This window comes from Teleopsis dalmanni, chromosome 2, assembly GCF_002237135.1.
Source record: "Teleopsis dalmanni isolate 2A chromosome 2, ASM223713v2, whole genome shotgun sequence".
NCBI classification, from domain to species: domain Eukaryota; kingdom Metazoa; phylum Arthropoda; class Insecta; order Diptera; family Diopsidae; genus Teleopsis; species Teleopsis dalmanni.
Window position 1 is genome coordinate 149,291,726 of NC_051847.1, and position 17,837 is coordinate 149,309,562.

General features: G+C 28.4%; 1 protein-coding gene across 1 annotated transcript in view; it reads right to left on the minus strand.

Annotated features, from left to right (window-relative positions):
- Nucleotides 1–9,132: 9,132 nt before the first annotated feature.
- LOC119677849 (protein fem-1 homolog CG6966) overlaps nt 9,133–17,837 on the minus strand; it is a 35,261-nt gene continuing 26,556 nt past the window's right edge. Inside the window, exons 2-6 of the mRNA XM_038089405.1 lie at nt 12,656–13,016; nt 11,994–12,594; nt 10,864–11,117; nt 10,344–10,795; nt 9,133–10,284 (exon numbers count right to left, since the gene is read on the minus strand). Coding sequence (XP_037945333.1) covers nt 10,099–10,284; nt 10,344–10,795; nt 10,864–11,117; nt 11,994–12,594; nt 12,656–13,016 — 1,854 coding nt within the window. The 3' untranslated portion in view covers nt 9,133–10,098. The remainder of the gene's footprint in view (nt 10,285–10,343; nt 10,796–10,863; nt 11,118–11,993; nt 12,595–12,655; nt 13,017–17,837) is intronic.

Sequence of the window (17,837 nt, forward strand, 5' to 3'; positions counted from 1 at the left end):
AATGTGCCGCCTTCTATGGAATTGCACGAATTCACACACTTGCCACTCTGAAGCACGCATTCCGTGTGACTAAATTCCAATGTGCTTTCTAATTTCTCACTGAGTGTGGACATCTCTCGCATGGAGATGGAGCACGCGAGCACACAACTCACGTAACAATAAACTTTGAATGTAGAACTAAGAGTGTAGAGATTTCGCGTAGAGTTGGAAAGACCTCATACTCTACAATCCTGTCTCCTCATTGTCAGATTAACAGTTGTTGTGTAGAGTGTGTCCCTTTTAAGGCTCTGTAGAAAATATTTTTATAGGAAATACCCATTTGCGATTGTCACAAAAATAAACTTAAGAGTATAAAAAATAAAGAGATGCTTATGAGGATATCAGATACTTAGAGTGAACATTTTGTTTGAAGAAGCAAACATATTTTATTACTTAGAACTAGCACTGTGATTCCCGTAGTATTACAACAAATCATTACTTGAGCTCAAGTGAGCTTTGGACACATGCCCTCCACTCCAACCTAACTTAATCTAGTACCATAAAGCACTTGAAAAACTATAAACTCCAAACTTTTATATTTGATAAAATTTAAAGATATTTGTTTCATTAAAAAGCTTGTTTGAGAATAACAATATATACATTAATATAATAGACTACTATGTAAAGAAAGTACCAGAATCTGACAATGAAAAATACAATATGAATTATTTAGCAAAATGTATGGATGGCCCGTAAAGTAGGTTACTTATTAACTTCACCGAATAAGCCAATCATCAAAATATTTTTTAAACTATTTATTTGAAATCAACTTCAATACTTGCCACGAATTGACTTTTATCTCATCTATCGAATAAAAGCCTGTATCTTGAAGTGGTGATTTGCATTTTGGAAAAAGAAATGAATCCGTCGGAGTCATATTAAGGGGAATACTGTGACTATTTGATAAGATTTGTTAAATTTTTTGCAAGAAATTCGTTCACAATGAGAGTCTTGTGAGATGGTGTGGTATAGCGATCTAAAGTCCATGAGTTTTCTTTCCGCAAATCTGGTTGCTTAACACTCAGATAATGTTCTAATGTTTTTAATGCTTATTTTTAGTTTTAATCAACTTTGATACGTTTTTTTTCAGTTTCGGTTCAGTTGGAAAACGCTATCCTGCAACTAATTAACTGGTTCACATATTAAAATCATAAACTCTTGTCTCATAACCAGTTGTAATACGTTTTATGAACATTACGTCGAAATGAACTGAATATATCATGTCTTTAGCTCAGTTCATTTCTTTTACGTCGAAATGAACTGAATATATCATGTCTTTAGCAACTTTTACGTGATTGAGGTTTTGCAGGAAACTCCGCTTTCTCGGGACTAGTCGAGCGATAGCATGTTTCACATGAAAACAATCGCAAAAATTTTAGTAGTCACCTATCTCTGACTTAAGTGAGGATTTTTAAGCAATATTGCCTTAAATTTAACGTTATTAAGTTTGGTTAAAGACGTTAATGATCGAGAAGAGCGAGGCAAATTTTTCGCCACATCTCAAACGTTTTGAAATGCACTGTACTACTTATACATTGATAAAGACGACTTACCGCAAGCCTTATATCCCGAACCTAGTGACAAAAACCATCCCTTTAAACTAACTTCTATTTATGAAGTTTCCATTACTCCCTTGAAAGTAGAAATACTTTCTAGAGTGTAGGTGTTTATAATTTAAAAATTTATCTAACTGAAGTATTTAAATTTACCTACCTGAGGTGCTCTTGTTAAGCAATTAAAAATACACTTAATTGCTGTTCCAGGTCAGAAGAATTTAATGAGAAATTTCTCGTAGAATCCTTAAAAGCTCATAATCCTCATAATACATTAAAAAATTAAGAATCCTCATTACACTAGCTAACATCCTCAAGAACTTCCAGCGTAGCTGTCATTCAACTATAAACATTCCGAAATCCAGATTGTGAAGAAGACAGCAGATAAATAAAGCCGAGGTGACCACAAATCGACTCAGCCAATATGGTTTCGTATATCTTTCAAAAAGAGCATGGAGTTGTGATATATATATGACAAAATAAGTTTTATGAATTTAACGGGAATCACATCGCAAAATGCATGGTTGTTTGATTGTCATTAGTTTAGAAATAAATATGTTTATTGTAGTCATTCTAGTCCAATGCTAAAAACAAATTTGAAATGTTTTCGTTTTGTAGTGGGTCATCGAATTATCCATTTGTTATTTATTTAAAAGCTTTTCATATATTCTGACCGTCCCGTCTTAACTTCCCTGAAGTGAGAAGACATAATTTTTAAATTTACATTTAATATCACAATTATTATATTTAATGATTCTTGATCATTTTTAGGCATCATTTTTTATCTAATTTAAAATATAATTCTGCCTGTATGGACAAGAATTACAGGACAGGACAGACAGGAATATTTACCTTTACATAAGCAATTAAAAGCCAAATCTAAGGATTTACCCTGTATGTCTTTTACTTTTACCCATGTATTTTTGAATGATCATCTCAACTTCCTTTAAAGTAATGTTGCAGATTCCCTATGATTACGCTGTTCACGTCATATTGCTCGAAATTTTATAGTTATAATAACAGAAAGCGTATCTGTGCTAATATAAAAGATTTGGCAAACTTATTCGGATTATAGCCATTTCAATACAAATTTTAACAACAATCTTTTTGATGCATTTAGTTTGTATACTACACTGATTTCGTCTACACCACTGCCTTAGAAACTTTCCTTTCATCTTCAGCAAATGGCATATCTACTCATTGACTGCAGGTTATTGTAGGTAGCATGCTATCAGTAAGTAAGTAATAATGTTGGAGTGGCGGCTTTGTATCTAAAAATACCCATTTAATGTCAAATAATACCCAATTGTGGTACCACAGGAATAGCGTTGGTTCGTACATAGACCTAATATTGTATCATGACAGCGCAGTCAGGTCGGTAAAAAACAAGGAACCAATCAGTGAACATGACTCAAGCTATCTTCTAATTGCGATATCTATGATTTATAAAGTTGTTAATTTTTCTTGGATTTCTTTAATTTTGTAAAAATTCAATTAAAATGGGCTTTAAAGTATAAAAGAAAAATCGCTTTGAGTAACTCTGCATAGCTTTTCTTAGAAATTTAGTTCCAACTTGACTATAAGACAGGATTTTCGGGGATTATATCAAACTCTCAACATATTATTTGCTGTCAAAACCGTAATGACTTTATCATATTTATTCTATTTTCTCCAAAGAGGTTTGATCAATCTACCAGGCTGCTGTATGCATAGCTCTAAGAAGTACATCTCTTCTCTTATATATTATTGAAGAATAAAATCTATTATTTGTTATTTAGTTCCCTTAATAAAATGAAACTACTGTAGATTTCTAGAAATATTGGTATTAGATAGAATAATGTTGCAAATGGAACTTCTAGAAATAAAAACAGCAGACAGATAATTTTTTATTGCGAAATTTTATTTTACTTTTCATTGGTTTAATTTAAAATAAAGTTTTCAAAACAATAAAATAATAAAAGAATATTAAAATATTTTTAAAATTAAAACAAAATTAAACAAAAATGCTAACAGTTGAAAACAGACTCTCTTTATTTCAAAGAACACATTTTTATTCTACTTGGGTGGGCACAAGATAGACAACTTCTTCGATATGTAGCACTATTAAGTGCCTGTCAGACAGAAGTGTTGACATATGAGTACATGGACAAATATTTTTAATGTTTCTCATCAATACCAGTTCTATTTTAAAATGAAGAAATTCTTTCTTATCGGTTTTTGAATATCACTTTTAAATATTATTTACAAAAATCAACAGAACAATGAAAATTAATATAGATTTGGTTTCCTAAAGATTTGATATCAATAAATACCAGATTCCTTACGGATTTTCTTTTATATATATATCTATTAATTCATATATTAAATGCAATATTTACATATGAAACCATGTTTTCAAAAAATCAATTGATTTGATATAAAATTTTATTTGAATATATTGTTTAGACATTGCCATTACATATATTTTATTATTATTAATAGTTTTTATAAAGTATTATGTTTATATATTGTATTATCAGTTATATTTGTTTAAAAATAAATAATTGAACCATGTTTTATATCAATTGAACTTGTACGATACGAAACCGATAACCCATTTCTTTTGTCCCAAAATATAAACTTCTGTGCTCTCTTAAGATAGAGTAACTACACAGACAATGTATTTAATCGTTGATTTCTCTTGAAACGCGTTCAACAGCCTACAATGGACTGATGTGATCAACACCCTAAAAACACGCTTTAATACACCGATGTATTTGATGCGAATGATCCGCAACTACCTTAGCGATAGAGAGCTTCTCTATCACACAATCAGTGGCACAAAAATTAAAATTTCTTCTGGAGCAGCACAGGGCTCTATCCTTCTCCCCGATTTATGGAATTCAAGCTACGATGAAATATTCTGCATTGAAATGCCAAACAACGTTCACCTAGTCGGTTTTGCCGACGATGTAGCCGCAGTCATCACAGCACGAAATGTACCCGTAGAACAGGTCAGACTGAACCAGGTGATGCTACGCACGATGGCATGGATGGATGACCGTGGTCTAAAGCTAGCAAATGAGAAGATGGAACTGATTATCCTAAAGAAGCAGCAAACACCCTTGAAAATTGAAGTCCGATTCTACAACTCAACCATTAAAATGTCCAAGGTAATGATATATATGAGGTCCAAGATGTAGTATTGGGCTCAGATAAACCATGCTGTCGAAAAAGCTGTAAAGGCCTCAGCGTCCTTAAGTAAGATGATGGCAAACGATGGCGGCCGAACAGAAGGCAAGCGAAAACTACTAATGACAGTTGTGAACGCCGTTCTACTCTGCGGTGGCAATCAGGGTAGCGCCTGCTTATTGTACGTTCTACGGTGCGGCGATCCTTGTTATAAACAACTCAATACTCATCAGCCTCATGACCATGAAACGGAAGCAGGCATGGTTAAGCCGCCAAAGCAACGACAACAACAGCGTGAGCTAAATTACCGGAAACACACAATGCTAGAGTGGCAGAACCGGTGATGCAACGGAACTAGTGGCAGATGGACTGCAAGACTCGACAGAGCCAGCTTGCAAGCACAGATAGGTGGCATTCTACTGGCAAGTGAAAACAGCTGGTTCGTGGTGGCGAGGCGCGTGGAGGCAGTACTACGTGCAAAAAAGAGGCGCCCGGAAACAGGCACAACAGCAGCGTCGTGAGATTAAATCCTACAATCAGGATATGCATGGCATAAAGCAATACCTAGTGGTGGTTCCGGGTCATGTACTTCATCCCGGAAAGTGAAGTTTTTTAGCGTGTCAGGGATAAAAGTGCGAACCGCGCATTACCCACAGAAAGACGTTTCTGCGGGTGTGTGTGGACATTTTTTGGTCCCCAGCCTCGAAAGATATGAAAAAAAAAAAAATTGTGTTAGGAGTATGTAATTTTTAACATTCAATTTGTAAACAAAAAATATATGATTTTCTTGATTTGAGGCAGTATGAACACTTTCGAAATTAACTTAATTTCATTTTAGAAATTAAGGAAATTTGGCTGTCTGAACATAGTATAATACCATGTTTCTACTGATCTCATTTAAGCAGTTTTGCTCATTAAGGTCGCGAATGAGAATATATACAAAGACATTTCATACAAATGAACTAAATAACGTACTAGAAAGCAAATACTTAATGAAATTGTTTTTATTATTTAAATATGTAATAAATATAGAAAATGTGATAAATGATTAAATAAAATAATTATATATTTAAATTTTCAAATACAAAAACTCAATGGCAAAAAGGAATAGATGCTAGTATGTGATTAAATAAAGTTTTGTGTTTTCATAAATTAAACATGCAATAGATATTTAAAGAAAAGTAATGCTATTTGTTGTGTTTCATTAATTATTAATTTTTTCCATGCCTTGCACGTTGTTTTCTGTATGCATCTATTGCCTCATTCATGTTATGAATAACTTCACAAACGCTGTATGTTTTAAATTGTTTATATTTTCAGCTTTTTTCATGCTAAATTAATTAATTTCTGCTAAGAATACAAAATTAAATATCATATGCTTTCAATTGAAATATATAAGCAAAGAAAACTTCTCTATAATTTTTACAGAACTTTTTGACACATAAAAGTTGTTTGACATTTATAAATTAGTTCATGCAAATGGAAACGACCAAACGTTAATTACTTTAACTTAAGTAATTTTAGCTACAATGGAGATCACCAACATTTTTGCAATTTGACAATTTTCGGCCAGTGTAAACGCCATATTAAATAAATATACCTATTTATCTTATATATGTTACTTTCAGAAATGTAAATAAATATACCTATTTATCTTATATATGTTACTTTCAGAAATGTATTAAACTATGTTCCGTAAAAATATATCATATTGAATTTTCAACAAGTATTTCTGTCCTGGGTGTATGCATATAAACATTTAGTTTCGTTGTTATACCACTCAAAACAACCCTGTTCAAGTTACATCCCTGGTTATTCAAATAACAGCTTTTGACAGACATTCAGTGTCATATGAGCAAATAAAGTGACTGAATGGTAACATATCAATAATAAAGAATTGTTAACATAATTCTTCTATACGATTAATATAAAAAGCAATGCTTTAAACCACAAATATATCCCAACCAACAGTAAGTAAGAATTATACAAAATGGAGACATGCTGAGTCTGAAAACAGTCGCCCATTTGGCGCTTATCATCTAACCAATGCAATTCAAATTGAAATAACAGTTCCAACATTTTGTGGCTATTCGGTTCTATACTTCGTTCAAATAAAACCTCTATTTAAGAATGTCAGCATTACAACTGGCTTAGCAAAATACGATTTAGGGGTGGGCAATCTCGATATTGTAACACTGGGGGACATTACAGATGTTATACGATGCGTTAATAACACGTATAAAACCGTTAAGTAGCTATTAATCCCAAATTTCAAGGTCTATAAAAGGAGTAAAATGCTGCACTTGATATGCGTACTGTTCGAACTATAATTGATGAAGAAATCAAAAGACTTTGGTTAAATTGTCTATCAGAAGTGGTTTATGTATTTTATCAGTTTTAGACGCCAACCTAAATATAAGTGCGCAGCAAGAAGCGCTTATCCAAAATGCTATCAGCGGTTGACGAAGACAATAGACCACACAAATCCAAGCAATCATTATTAATATTCCTTGAAACCCAGTCAAATTGTCCATACTGTACTGTAAACGTAACGAAATTGCAACCGTTTCACAAGTAAAACTTAACTCAATATTGCACTTTCGTTAAAAAATTGCTAGACGTTTTTTGTGATATTATGAAAACTGTTAAGATACCAGAATACCACAGTATATCCATATAAATTGTTGAGGCAAACAATTGACAGTCCTCTCTCCGCTGATTACTGGAATGAAATTTCCTTAATTGCAGTTAATGACTGTTTGCTAAAGTTGCAAAGACGACATTCTTTGTAGTAATAAAAAGAAAACTTTAGCTAAGCACGATACTTAAAATGTATACATCTGTGGCTACCGAAAAATAATATCGTTTGAACATTAAATCCCTTATTTCATTATAATATAAAACAAGAAAATGATGGATTCAATTAAATAGAAAGAAAATAGAAAATTTGGAAAAGTAAGAATTTTGAAATAAATTTTCACCTGAAACGCTATGGTTAAATGGATTTCATGAATAGTAAATGATGTTGTCCATTTCGGTTTATGTAATAGTAAATAATTTTCTCGAATATTTGTATTAAATATGTAAAACTGATCTTTTAAACAAAAATGTTAAGCACCTATTATTGCTTTAAATTATTAAATAGCATGTCGGTTTTTCCAGAATCAAAAATAAAGAGAATAAGATATACAATATATATATTACTATAATTTGGTTACTAATTAAGCAAAATCATTTAGATAAGAATCTTTGGTGTTTTATTAAAGTTTTAACTAAGAATTAGTTTCATTTAATAAGTTCAAATTAAATTTTAACTCTCAGCCATAAGCTACGATTATTTTGGTTTCTGTAAATTTTACCTATTCTTGTTTCTTGTTTTCATAAAAAGCCAAAGATCCTTATGTAAATTATTTTGGTTAATAGGTAAATAATCAAAACTGAAAAGGATAATTATTATAGGCGGGTTTTCATAACATTATTTCAACATTGGCAATAAAAGCACGAACCTGTTCTTATGATAGACAACAGCATGATTTATTTCATATCTTCTGCAATTCTACACCAACTGTTACAGTACATCGTCCAACATACCGGGTGCCCAAAATGAAACCTTATTTTAATTTGCAAAAAAATGTTTCAAACTTTGCTTAAACTAAAATCCTCTTGTTTCATTTTAGTGCTACTCTTTCTGTTATATTTTATAATATATAATATGTATTATGTATATAATTTTTTTTATGTTTTTTGTGTAAACATGCAGTTCATGTTTTTGTTTTGTTTTTAAAAGTTAATACAGAGAATGAAACAACACATGATATAATTGCTTAAAACAAATTCAATTAAAAATAGACGAATTATTTTAATAACATACGTATATGTGTATATTATTTCATATTCTATTAAATCATGTCTCTAATTATTTCCAAATAATAATTCATAATTCAAACAAATAGTATTTAATTAATTCATAAGAGTCGCTTTTATTTACATCGATTTATGCTAAATTAAATTTAATTAAAATTATTAACATTCTTTTAAAATTTCACACGTTTTACATAAGCCTGCTCTCCCTTTATACTAAAAAGGGAGCCAAAATCGACTTTGCATTAAAAACTTACGTTTAAACATTTATTTGTATATTATAATTAATTATATGCAAAACATATATGCTTTTATATAATATATAGTTTAATATATTATTTCTAATTACATATAAATCGTTATCGCTAGCATGAACTCTTTACTGGGTAGGTCATGTCTTATCATCTTACAAACTAAAATTGATATATTAAACACATCGGTGATTTATTATATATATAATTTTATAAAAATAGTTTTTACTTTTTAGCTTTATCAATTTAGGTATGTGTAAAAATATGTTTATTTTTTTCATTTTTTTCCATTATAATGAATCATAAATAAAATGTTGCTTATTTCGCAACATAAGTTTATAAATATTTGTTTATCGTTTTAAACAATTTTATTTAAATAGTAAAGCCACAAATATAAGGAATTTTATTAAGCAATTTTTAAATAGGAGCACTAGTAAAAATGGTTATTTATTTCGAAAAACGCACGTTTTGACTGGCCATACAGTTCTTTCCGTTACTACCAAATAAAGTATCTATTATCAGTGCTTCGAATTTGAAAAAGTTCAGATTTGTTTGTTGTTGTTATATACTATAAGTTTCATTCCACAACGGCTATGTTGTATATAATTTACATCAATAATTTTCACAAACGTTTAAGCATCTCTCGATTTTTGACGCTATTCATAGAGCAAATTTCATGAAGTTGCAAACTAATATTGTATATAAAAAAACTATCATTTTTCTTATACTTCCCATTGGAAGTGGAAAAACTTGCATTCAAGCTCTTGAATAGAGAAAATTTTAAAATGGACTAAACAACTTAATCTTAATAAATACGAGTACTTCGAAATTTTTTCATATAAAAACTTTAATAAAATATTTTTCTGTATAAGTAATTGCCATAAAAATTATTAAACTTTACAGTTCAAAAATATTTATATGTAAAATATGTAAAATAATAAATAAATAACATATATTGTAAATTTAAATAGGAATAGATACAAAAAAAGAACAAAAAACTTAATAATAACAAAAGTAAAGTAAAGATTACAATTAGAGTATTTAAAGAAAAACAATAAATGTATGTTAAGAGCAAATTTGACGAATTACTATAATTTTCGAAAAAATTTACAAACATTTTTTAAAAAAACTATGTGTATAAAAATAAAAATCACGTAGTGATCACTTTAATTACGACAGTTTATGCTCCTCCGCACATTGCAAAAGCCGCTAAAAATTTCAGATTAATGCTGCTCTATGAAACTATGAAGCGATACTGGTACGCAATCTTGATATGGCAATTTATGCTGTTGTATCACACGCGATGCCAGACATCTGAGCGTTGTATATTTCAGTGGATTACAAATTTCATGTATTTTCGTAGGTTTAATTAACGATTCAAAAGTTTCGCCATCCTTATTTTTTGTATCCTTTAAAAAATAAAATTTTTATTAATTATTTTTCTTATATTAATTAATTAGGACATTACCAAATGTGCACCATTATCAAGTAAAATTTTAACTAACGAAGGTGAAGAATAGATATGAGATACAGCTGATAAATGTAAAGGCGTATTGCCACCATCATCTTTAGCATTCGGATCTGCCCCCACTTCTAGTAATGCCTTAGCTAATGACGGTGAAGGAAATTGACAAGCGGGGTAATGTCCAACTAATGTACCTTCGCGATAACATGCATAATGCAGCGGAGTGCGTCCTAATCGTACAGCTACTTTCAAGCGATTTAATTTATAAAGCGATTGCATTATTTCCTGTTTCACATTTACAGGAAAATTATCATTCTCTAATAATATAACCAACAAACAGCCAATGTGCAAAGAACTAACTAAAGCTCGACTCAGTGCATTTGGATCATGATTACAGTCATGTGTGTGTTGCGGAACTACAGAATTTTTATGTTGCTCCAATGTCCAAAGTTGACCTTAAATAATAAAAATATATAAATATACACTTTCAGTTTTAAAGTAAATTAAATATATATAAACAAACCTCTTTCAACTTCTATAACAGCCTTATTAAATATCATAAGCATATCGGTAACCTCAATAGGAGGCACAACACGTCCACGTGGCAGCAAACGTCCAGCTTCAACTAACATAAAACTAAACAATTCAGCAAATGACAGCAGGGACGATTGTGTCATTGGACTTAATGGTTGTAGTATTTTCTGTTGCATGGTTAATGCATATGTCCACAGTTCAATGCAGCGATCGAAACGTCCAGCATCAGCATAATTTGCTCCTCTAAAAATTCAGTAAACAAATTTATTATGATACTAAAAACAAAACTTTTCAAGTATTATTTTAAGATAAAAGTTTTTATAATTCAACTTGTTAAATTATACTACGTATAGGAAGGTTTAGTTTAAATGTCACGTATGGACCCTGAGGACAGTTATAAAGAAATCTTGAGTCTTTGTAATTGATGATTAATCTGTCAGGTAACACCAACTTTTAACTGAGTAAAGTATTGCAAATCATTATATAAAATCTTAAATCCATATCTGAATTGTTTTATTCTTTTGATATTTATATACAGAACATCAGTTTAGTAAAATTTGTTTACAGTACGAAGCTTTTTTTCAGTAGCTTTGCAGAAAGTGGAAGAAAAATTATTATATGTACATATTAAAAAGTGCAGAAAATTTGACTTCCAGTTGTTATGAAAGCATAACCAACGATGCTCTAAACGGCATTTGGTCTTAACGTTTTACCTTAAATTATTTAAAATATGATATTAGGCCACTCGATACTACCAACTTGGGACAGTAAGCAATTGATCAGTCTGGCTGGCTGAGGCTACTTGACGCGGCTATGGACGACCCACGTCTGATATGGCCCGCTAAATAAGTAAGGTCAACCGTTATACATTTTTCTTAATCAAAATAAGAAATATTTGCTTTAGCTGTGCTCTTTTGCTTTGTGCTTATTCGTATATTAAAAACTCTAAATGTTCAAAGCAACCAAAACCAATAAATAGCATTGGTTACAGGAGAGACTGGGTTTATGTCCTAGAATCAGTCCTCAATTTTGACAACCAAATACCGTTCACTACTCCCAAAAGGAACTATACCATATATTTAAACCACAATAATTCAATAAATAAATATTATCACAAACCTAAATCTTATATAATAACTAGTATCTGGATGCGTAGGACCTAATATCCTTTGTCGTATAACTAATGCTTGCATTCGCATTTCGTCTGGATCCAATACTAATTCTTCTAAATCTTCCACCGTATTTACTTCTGAAACATATTCATAAGCAGCAATTGGTTCGTTTATAACTTTCGGTATTAATGGCTCCTGGTTTCGATCTTCCATAGCACGACGCCATAAAGATAATGCACTAATCATATCACGTTTTTTATCTACATATGTGGCACCCAATAACTCCAATGCATCAATACGGTTTTTACGACTAACACATGGTAAAGTAATGAGATGTTCCACAATACTTATGTGACCTGTAACACTTGCCGCTAACAAAGGTGTCATGCCATAGTAATCCTCATCCATGGTAGCGCCATGTTTAAGCAATAATTGTAATATTTCTAAGGAACCAGATTCTGCGCAGTCATGTAAAGCTGTATTGCCCTTTATGCTACAACGGTTTACGTTTGCATTCAGTGAGAGCAAAAATTGTGCTATTTTAAAGTGTCCTCGGTAACATGCAATCATTAGACACGTGTGACCATGACGATTTGCTACTTCAAAATCTGTAATATATAATTTTATTTGATTATTTTGTCAGAAATAAAAAGAATTTACTTGACTTACCTGCACCGTGTTGAACTAAATATTTTACAATTTCAAAATGTCCATCATAGCAGGCAGCACGTAGTGGCGTTGAATTTGTGCGAGATGTACTATTCACATTGGCACCACGTCTCACAAGCAGCTTCACTATACCTAAGTGACCTGCTGCGGCGGCGCACCATAACGCTGGTGCATCCTCAATTGGTTCGCCATCAAATCTAACTGATCCCACTTCTTCGATATCGACATTACAATTTGTTAACAAATATTGCACGACATCGAAATGTCCATTTCGGCATGCAATCACTAATGGTGTAGCTCCATGAACTCTGGATGATACAAGTGCATATATTTCAAACGTCGGTCTACCGCTAAGTACACACTGAAAATAAATTAAATAGAACATCAATTATATTCGTTATATTGCAACATAACTTCATGAAAAGAAGTAATGGTTCAGATAATGAGATATATATATATAGCAACTTATCAGTTGATAAATAATATGTTTCAAGCTTACATTTACGGTTCTGATTGAATTGTACTGATAAGAGAAAATAGAACATTTAAAGTTTTAGAATATTTCAAGAACACAACATGTGCAGACATATTATATATCAATTATTAATTGTTGGTATGAACAACAGTACAGAACATTTATACCATATTTAAAAACGATAAAAATCAAATCTTGAAACATTTACATCGTAACTTTTTAATTTACATAAATTTAACATAATGACCCTATATATGGATTTTAATGTCTTAAAACATTTTAATTTTAATTACTGATTAGTATAAAATATGTATACAAGATATTTATTTATTTTTTAATACAACATTTATGGCTACATGCATATTTAAACAATTTTATTGGATTTAAAATATTTAATTTTGTTGCTTTAAGAAGTTTGTTAACCCTGATCTTAAAGAATCTTCTGTCCTTCACACAATTTTAAACCGGCTCTCGTATATATTTTGGTTAAAATTATATTCATTTTATAAACATTAACTATTTATTAAAATGCACAAAACTTTATATATGACATTTTCGAATAGCCTTCATTGTCTCTTTAATCCAGGATAAATAATATTAAGCTGGATAATTAGAACATCAGTTCAAGCAAGTTAATGGAATTAATAACTATTTAACAGTTTGTGATATAAATAATATATTTTTTCATCAAAAAGAAAACTTAAGCAGGCTAACTAAGAGAGTTTAAAAAATTTAATATAATCATTTATGTAAAAAACAAAAATTTATATAAATATATAAACAAAAACTTTAATAAAACTAAAATCAATAAATATAAATTTTTCAATGAAAATAATTTGAACAACATAAAACAATCCTAAGAAGTAAACAAAATATGTGTGTTTATAAAAAAAATATTTAAAAATAATTTTAGGAAAAATTAATTTAGGAAGCTGCAAAAATGTAAAATTTTTATACTTATATATTTTAATATGTATTAATATAGTTTCTGATATATATTTGTCATATTCATGAGGACGAATTTAGATGAAAGTCGAAATATTGATTATTGAAAAGTTAATGTAAAATAATTTAAGTTGTTTTTGTTTAATTTTTATTTGTTAGAATATGTGAACGTACTTATTTGACCTATTAGCCTAATAAAAAACAATAATATAAATTTTGGGTGTAAAGTAGTATGTATAAAAAAAATAAAATAAATTTAAATTAAATAAAGTAAAATATTTTTATTTTTAAAAATATATATGTAAATGTAAATGTTACTATAACTATAAACATAAATTTAAATATAATATATAAATTAAAAACAATGTTGATAGCTATTAACAAAAAATAAAAATAAAACAAAAATAAATAATATAAAAAATAATAATAATAAACAAAATAATAATAATAAACAAAATAATAATAACAATAAAAATAAAAATAATAGCAATATTAAAAAAATTAATAATAATTACGATAAAAAAAAATTATAACGAAAACAAAAAATAAAAAAACCATGATAAAAATAATAAAAATATGACAAAAATTAAAAAAAATTAAAAAAATAAATTAATTAAAAACATAAGAACGAATTATAAGAAAAAAAATAAAATAAAAACTCATAAGAACGAATTATAAGAAAATAAATAAAATAAAAACTCATAAGAACGAATTATAAGAAAATAAATAAAATAAAAACTCATAAGAACGAATTATAAGAAAATAAATAAAATAAAAACTCATAAGAACGAATTATAAGAAAATAAATGAAATAAAAACTCATAAGAACGAATTATAAGAAAATAAATAAAATAAAAACTCATAAGAACGAATTATAAGAAAATAAATAAAATAAAAACTCATAATAACGAATTATAAGAAAATAATTAAAATAAAAACTCATAAGAACGAATTATAAAACAAAATTACGAATAAAGTACATGACTTTATTATAATATATTATAATATAAGAAATATTAAATATAAAAAATATTAAATAAATTACTAATAAAGTAATGTAAAAAAAATATATGAAAATATATAAAAATATGTGAAAATATATGTGTTAAATATATTTGTTAAATAAATGAACATGACTTATTTAGTAAAATTATTTTAAAACTATTTAAATTAAATAGATTAATCGAAATAATATCTAATATAATTTATCTAAATAATTAACTAAAAGAAAAGACATTTAAATAAAATCAAATAATTTTTAACCAAATAAAAAAATTGAATTTTCATAGAAACTTAAGTAAAATAAAAATAAATAAATTAATAAATTTAATAATAAATTTTATTATAATAATAAATTTAATAATAATAATAAAAAATTTAATAATAATAATAATAAATTTAATAATAATAATAAATTTAATAATAACAATAATAAACAGTTTTAAATCAAGAAACAAAATGATTAACAAACAATATAAAAACAATTTTTTTATTGTTTAAACTCATTATATATTTAAATAACAATTGAAACCATTTTAAATAAAAAAATAAATATTAACATAAATATAAATTCAATATTTATTTTTAAAGATTAAGGCAAAGGCAACTAAACTGTGGACAATTTCTTTGTTGGTAGGACTTAGTATATATACTTAGAAAAGTATATAATACACAACTTAAAGAAAGCAAGCAAAAAACTATATACAAATAATATATAAAAAATATATATAATAGAATTTTTTTTAAAATGTTCAGGGTTTTCTATGCATTAAACAATAGATTATTTTTGTTCAGAAGGTGTCAAAATTAAATTTATTTAACTTGATATACTCAAGTTAAATCTCCCTTATTATATTTTTATTTAATTTCACGGCATTGCTGGCTAATACTCATATATAACAATGAAAATCAATACAAAGCAAAAATTTAATATTTTTCACTTGACCTCATTAAGAAATATTTTTATGTTTCGTTTTTGTTCTACGATGAGACGCAATTTTGAGACATAAAATTTAATTTTCCTAGAGTTTCACAAAAGAAAATGAGGACTTGAGTGGACACCACCACAGAAGACTATAATTAATTTGCTACGCATTTGGAAAATTGACAAAACTTATTTTTACTTATTATATATAACAATGATTTTGAATTGCATTACTTTCACAACAGAAAATAAATTATAATTATTGTATGAGGCGGTATGTATTTATTTATGTTTATTATTTTAATTTCCGCAACTTAGCTTTTTAACTTTCTTTCACTTACAACACTACACAATTCAATTTAAATCTAACATAATGTGAATGTATCTGCACACAAACTGGTTCACAAATAAAAATATTGACATTGAACTCTTACAATGCCAACTCAGTAAAAGTCAATGTATATTAGATAATAAAACATACATAAAACAGACACTAAAAATAGAGATCTTCGATTTTATACACGAAAAAATATGTATCTTTGCCGTACGAAAAACAATGCATTAGATACAAATTGAAAAGATATAAGAAAAATTTGAAAAAAAATTTACAAAAAATAAATAGTATCTAACAACACTGAAAAAACCGATAATAATAATAGACTTTGTAGGACCCTGAAATAACAAAACGTGCACTCTTAAATGTACGATTTTCGTATTAAATTTTTTTATTTTATTTATTTATTTATTTTTTTTTTGGTTTTTTATATAAATAAAATAAGGTGAATAAAATTTAATTAGGTAGGGTTCAATAGCAATTTTGAATGTTTTACGTATTTTTCTAATTAAATATTTAAATTATTTAGTTCTGAGTATTTAAAAGTCTTTCGATACTAATTCGAATTAATCATATTCATGAATAACATGCAATTATTATTGGTTAGTAACGAAAATATATAAAAATATTTTATTGTGAATAAAACAGGAACACTTAAATAAAATATATATATAGTTATATAGAAATATACATATATATATTACTTATAGAAGTACTAGATGAATTAATAAATACCCAGCCTAAGTAATGCAAACGTATTTTTTTTTTGGAAAATAATATTTTATACTTTCATATAGTTCCCTTTTAGCTGGACACACCGAGTCTACGATCTTTCAACATTTGGATACCTTTTAAATAATATGATTTTTCAAGTGCTCTAAATTATACCTCAGTTTCCCATTCCACTTCATCATTTGATGCAAATGTCTTTTCCTGGAGCCATCTTTTCAAGTTTGGAAAAAAGTAATAGTCACTTGGAGCTAAATCTGGAGTAATTCATTTAGTTTTGCCATGGTTTTCATTAACGTGTAAGCGGATGCGTTATCCTGCAAAAACAAAAATTTGATTTTCGACAAATGTGGTCATTTTTCTTAATTTCCTCATTCAATTGATCCAATAATTTGCAATAGTAGTCTGATGTTATTGTTTTTCCTTTTTCGTTCTTCCAAATAGGCTATAATAATTATTCCACTTTAATCCCAAAATACGAAAATCAAAACGTTTCCTGCCGATTGTTGAGTTCGTAATTATTTGGAAGCACAATCCCCGGGTTCTATCCATTCTCTGGCTTGTTGTTTTCCCTCAGGTGTGAAGTAATGTGGATCATTTCATCAATTATCACCATTCGACATCAGTCATTCGATGTGGAATTGCATTTTTCAATTAGATAACGTAACCTAAATATCAGTAGAGATGTTAGATAGGGCTTGCACCTCACCAAGAAGAGAGTTATGCTCAAACACATAACTTCAACTGGTACCGGCGGAATTCCTCGAAATTCCAA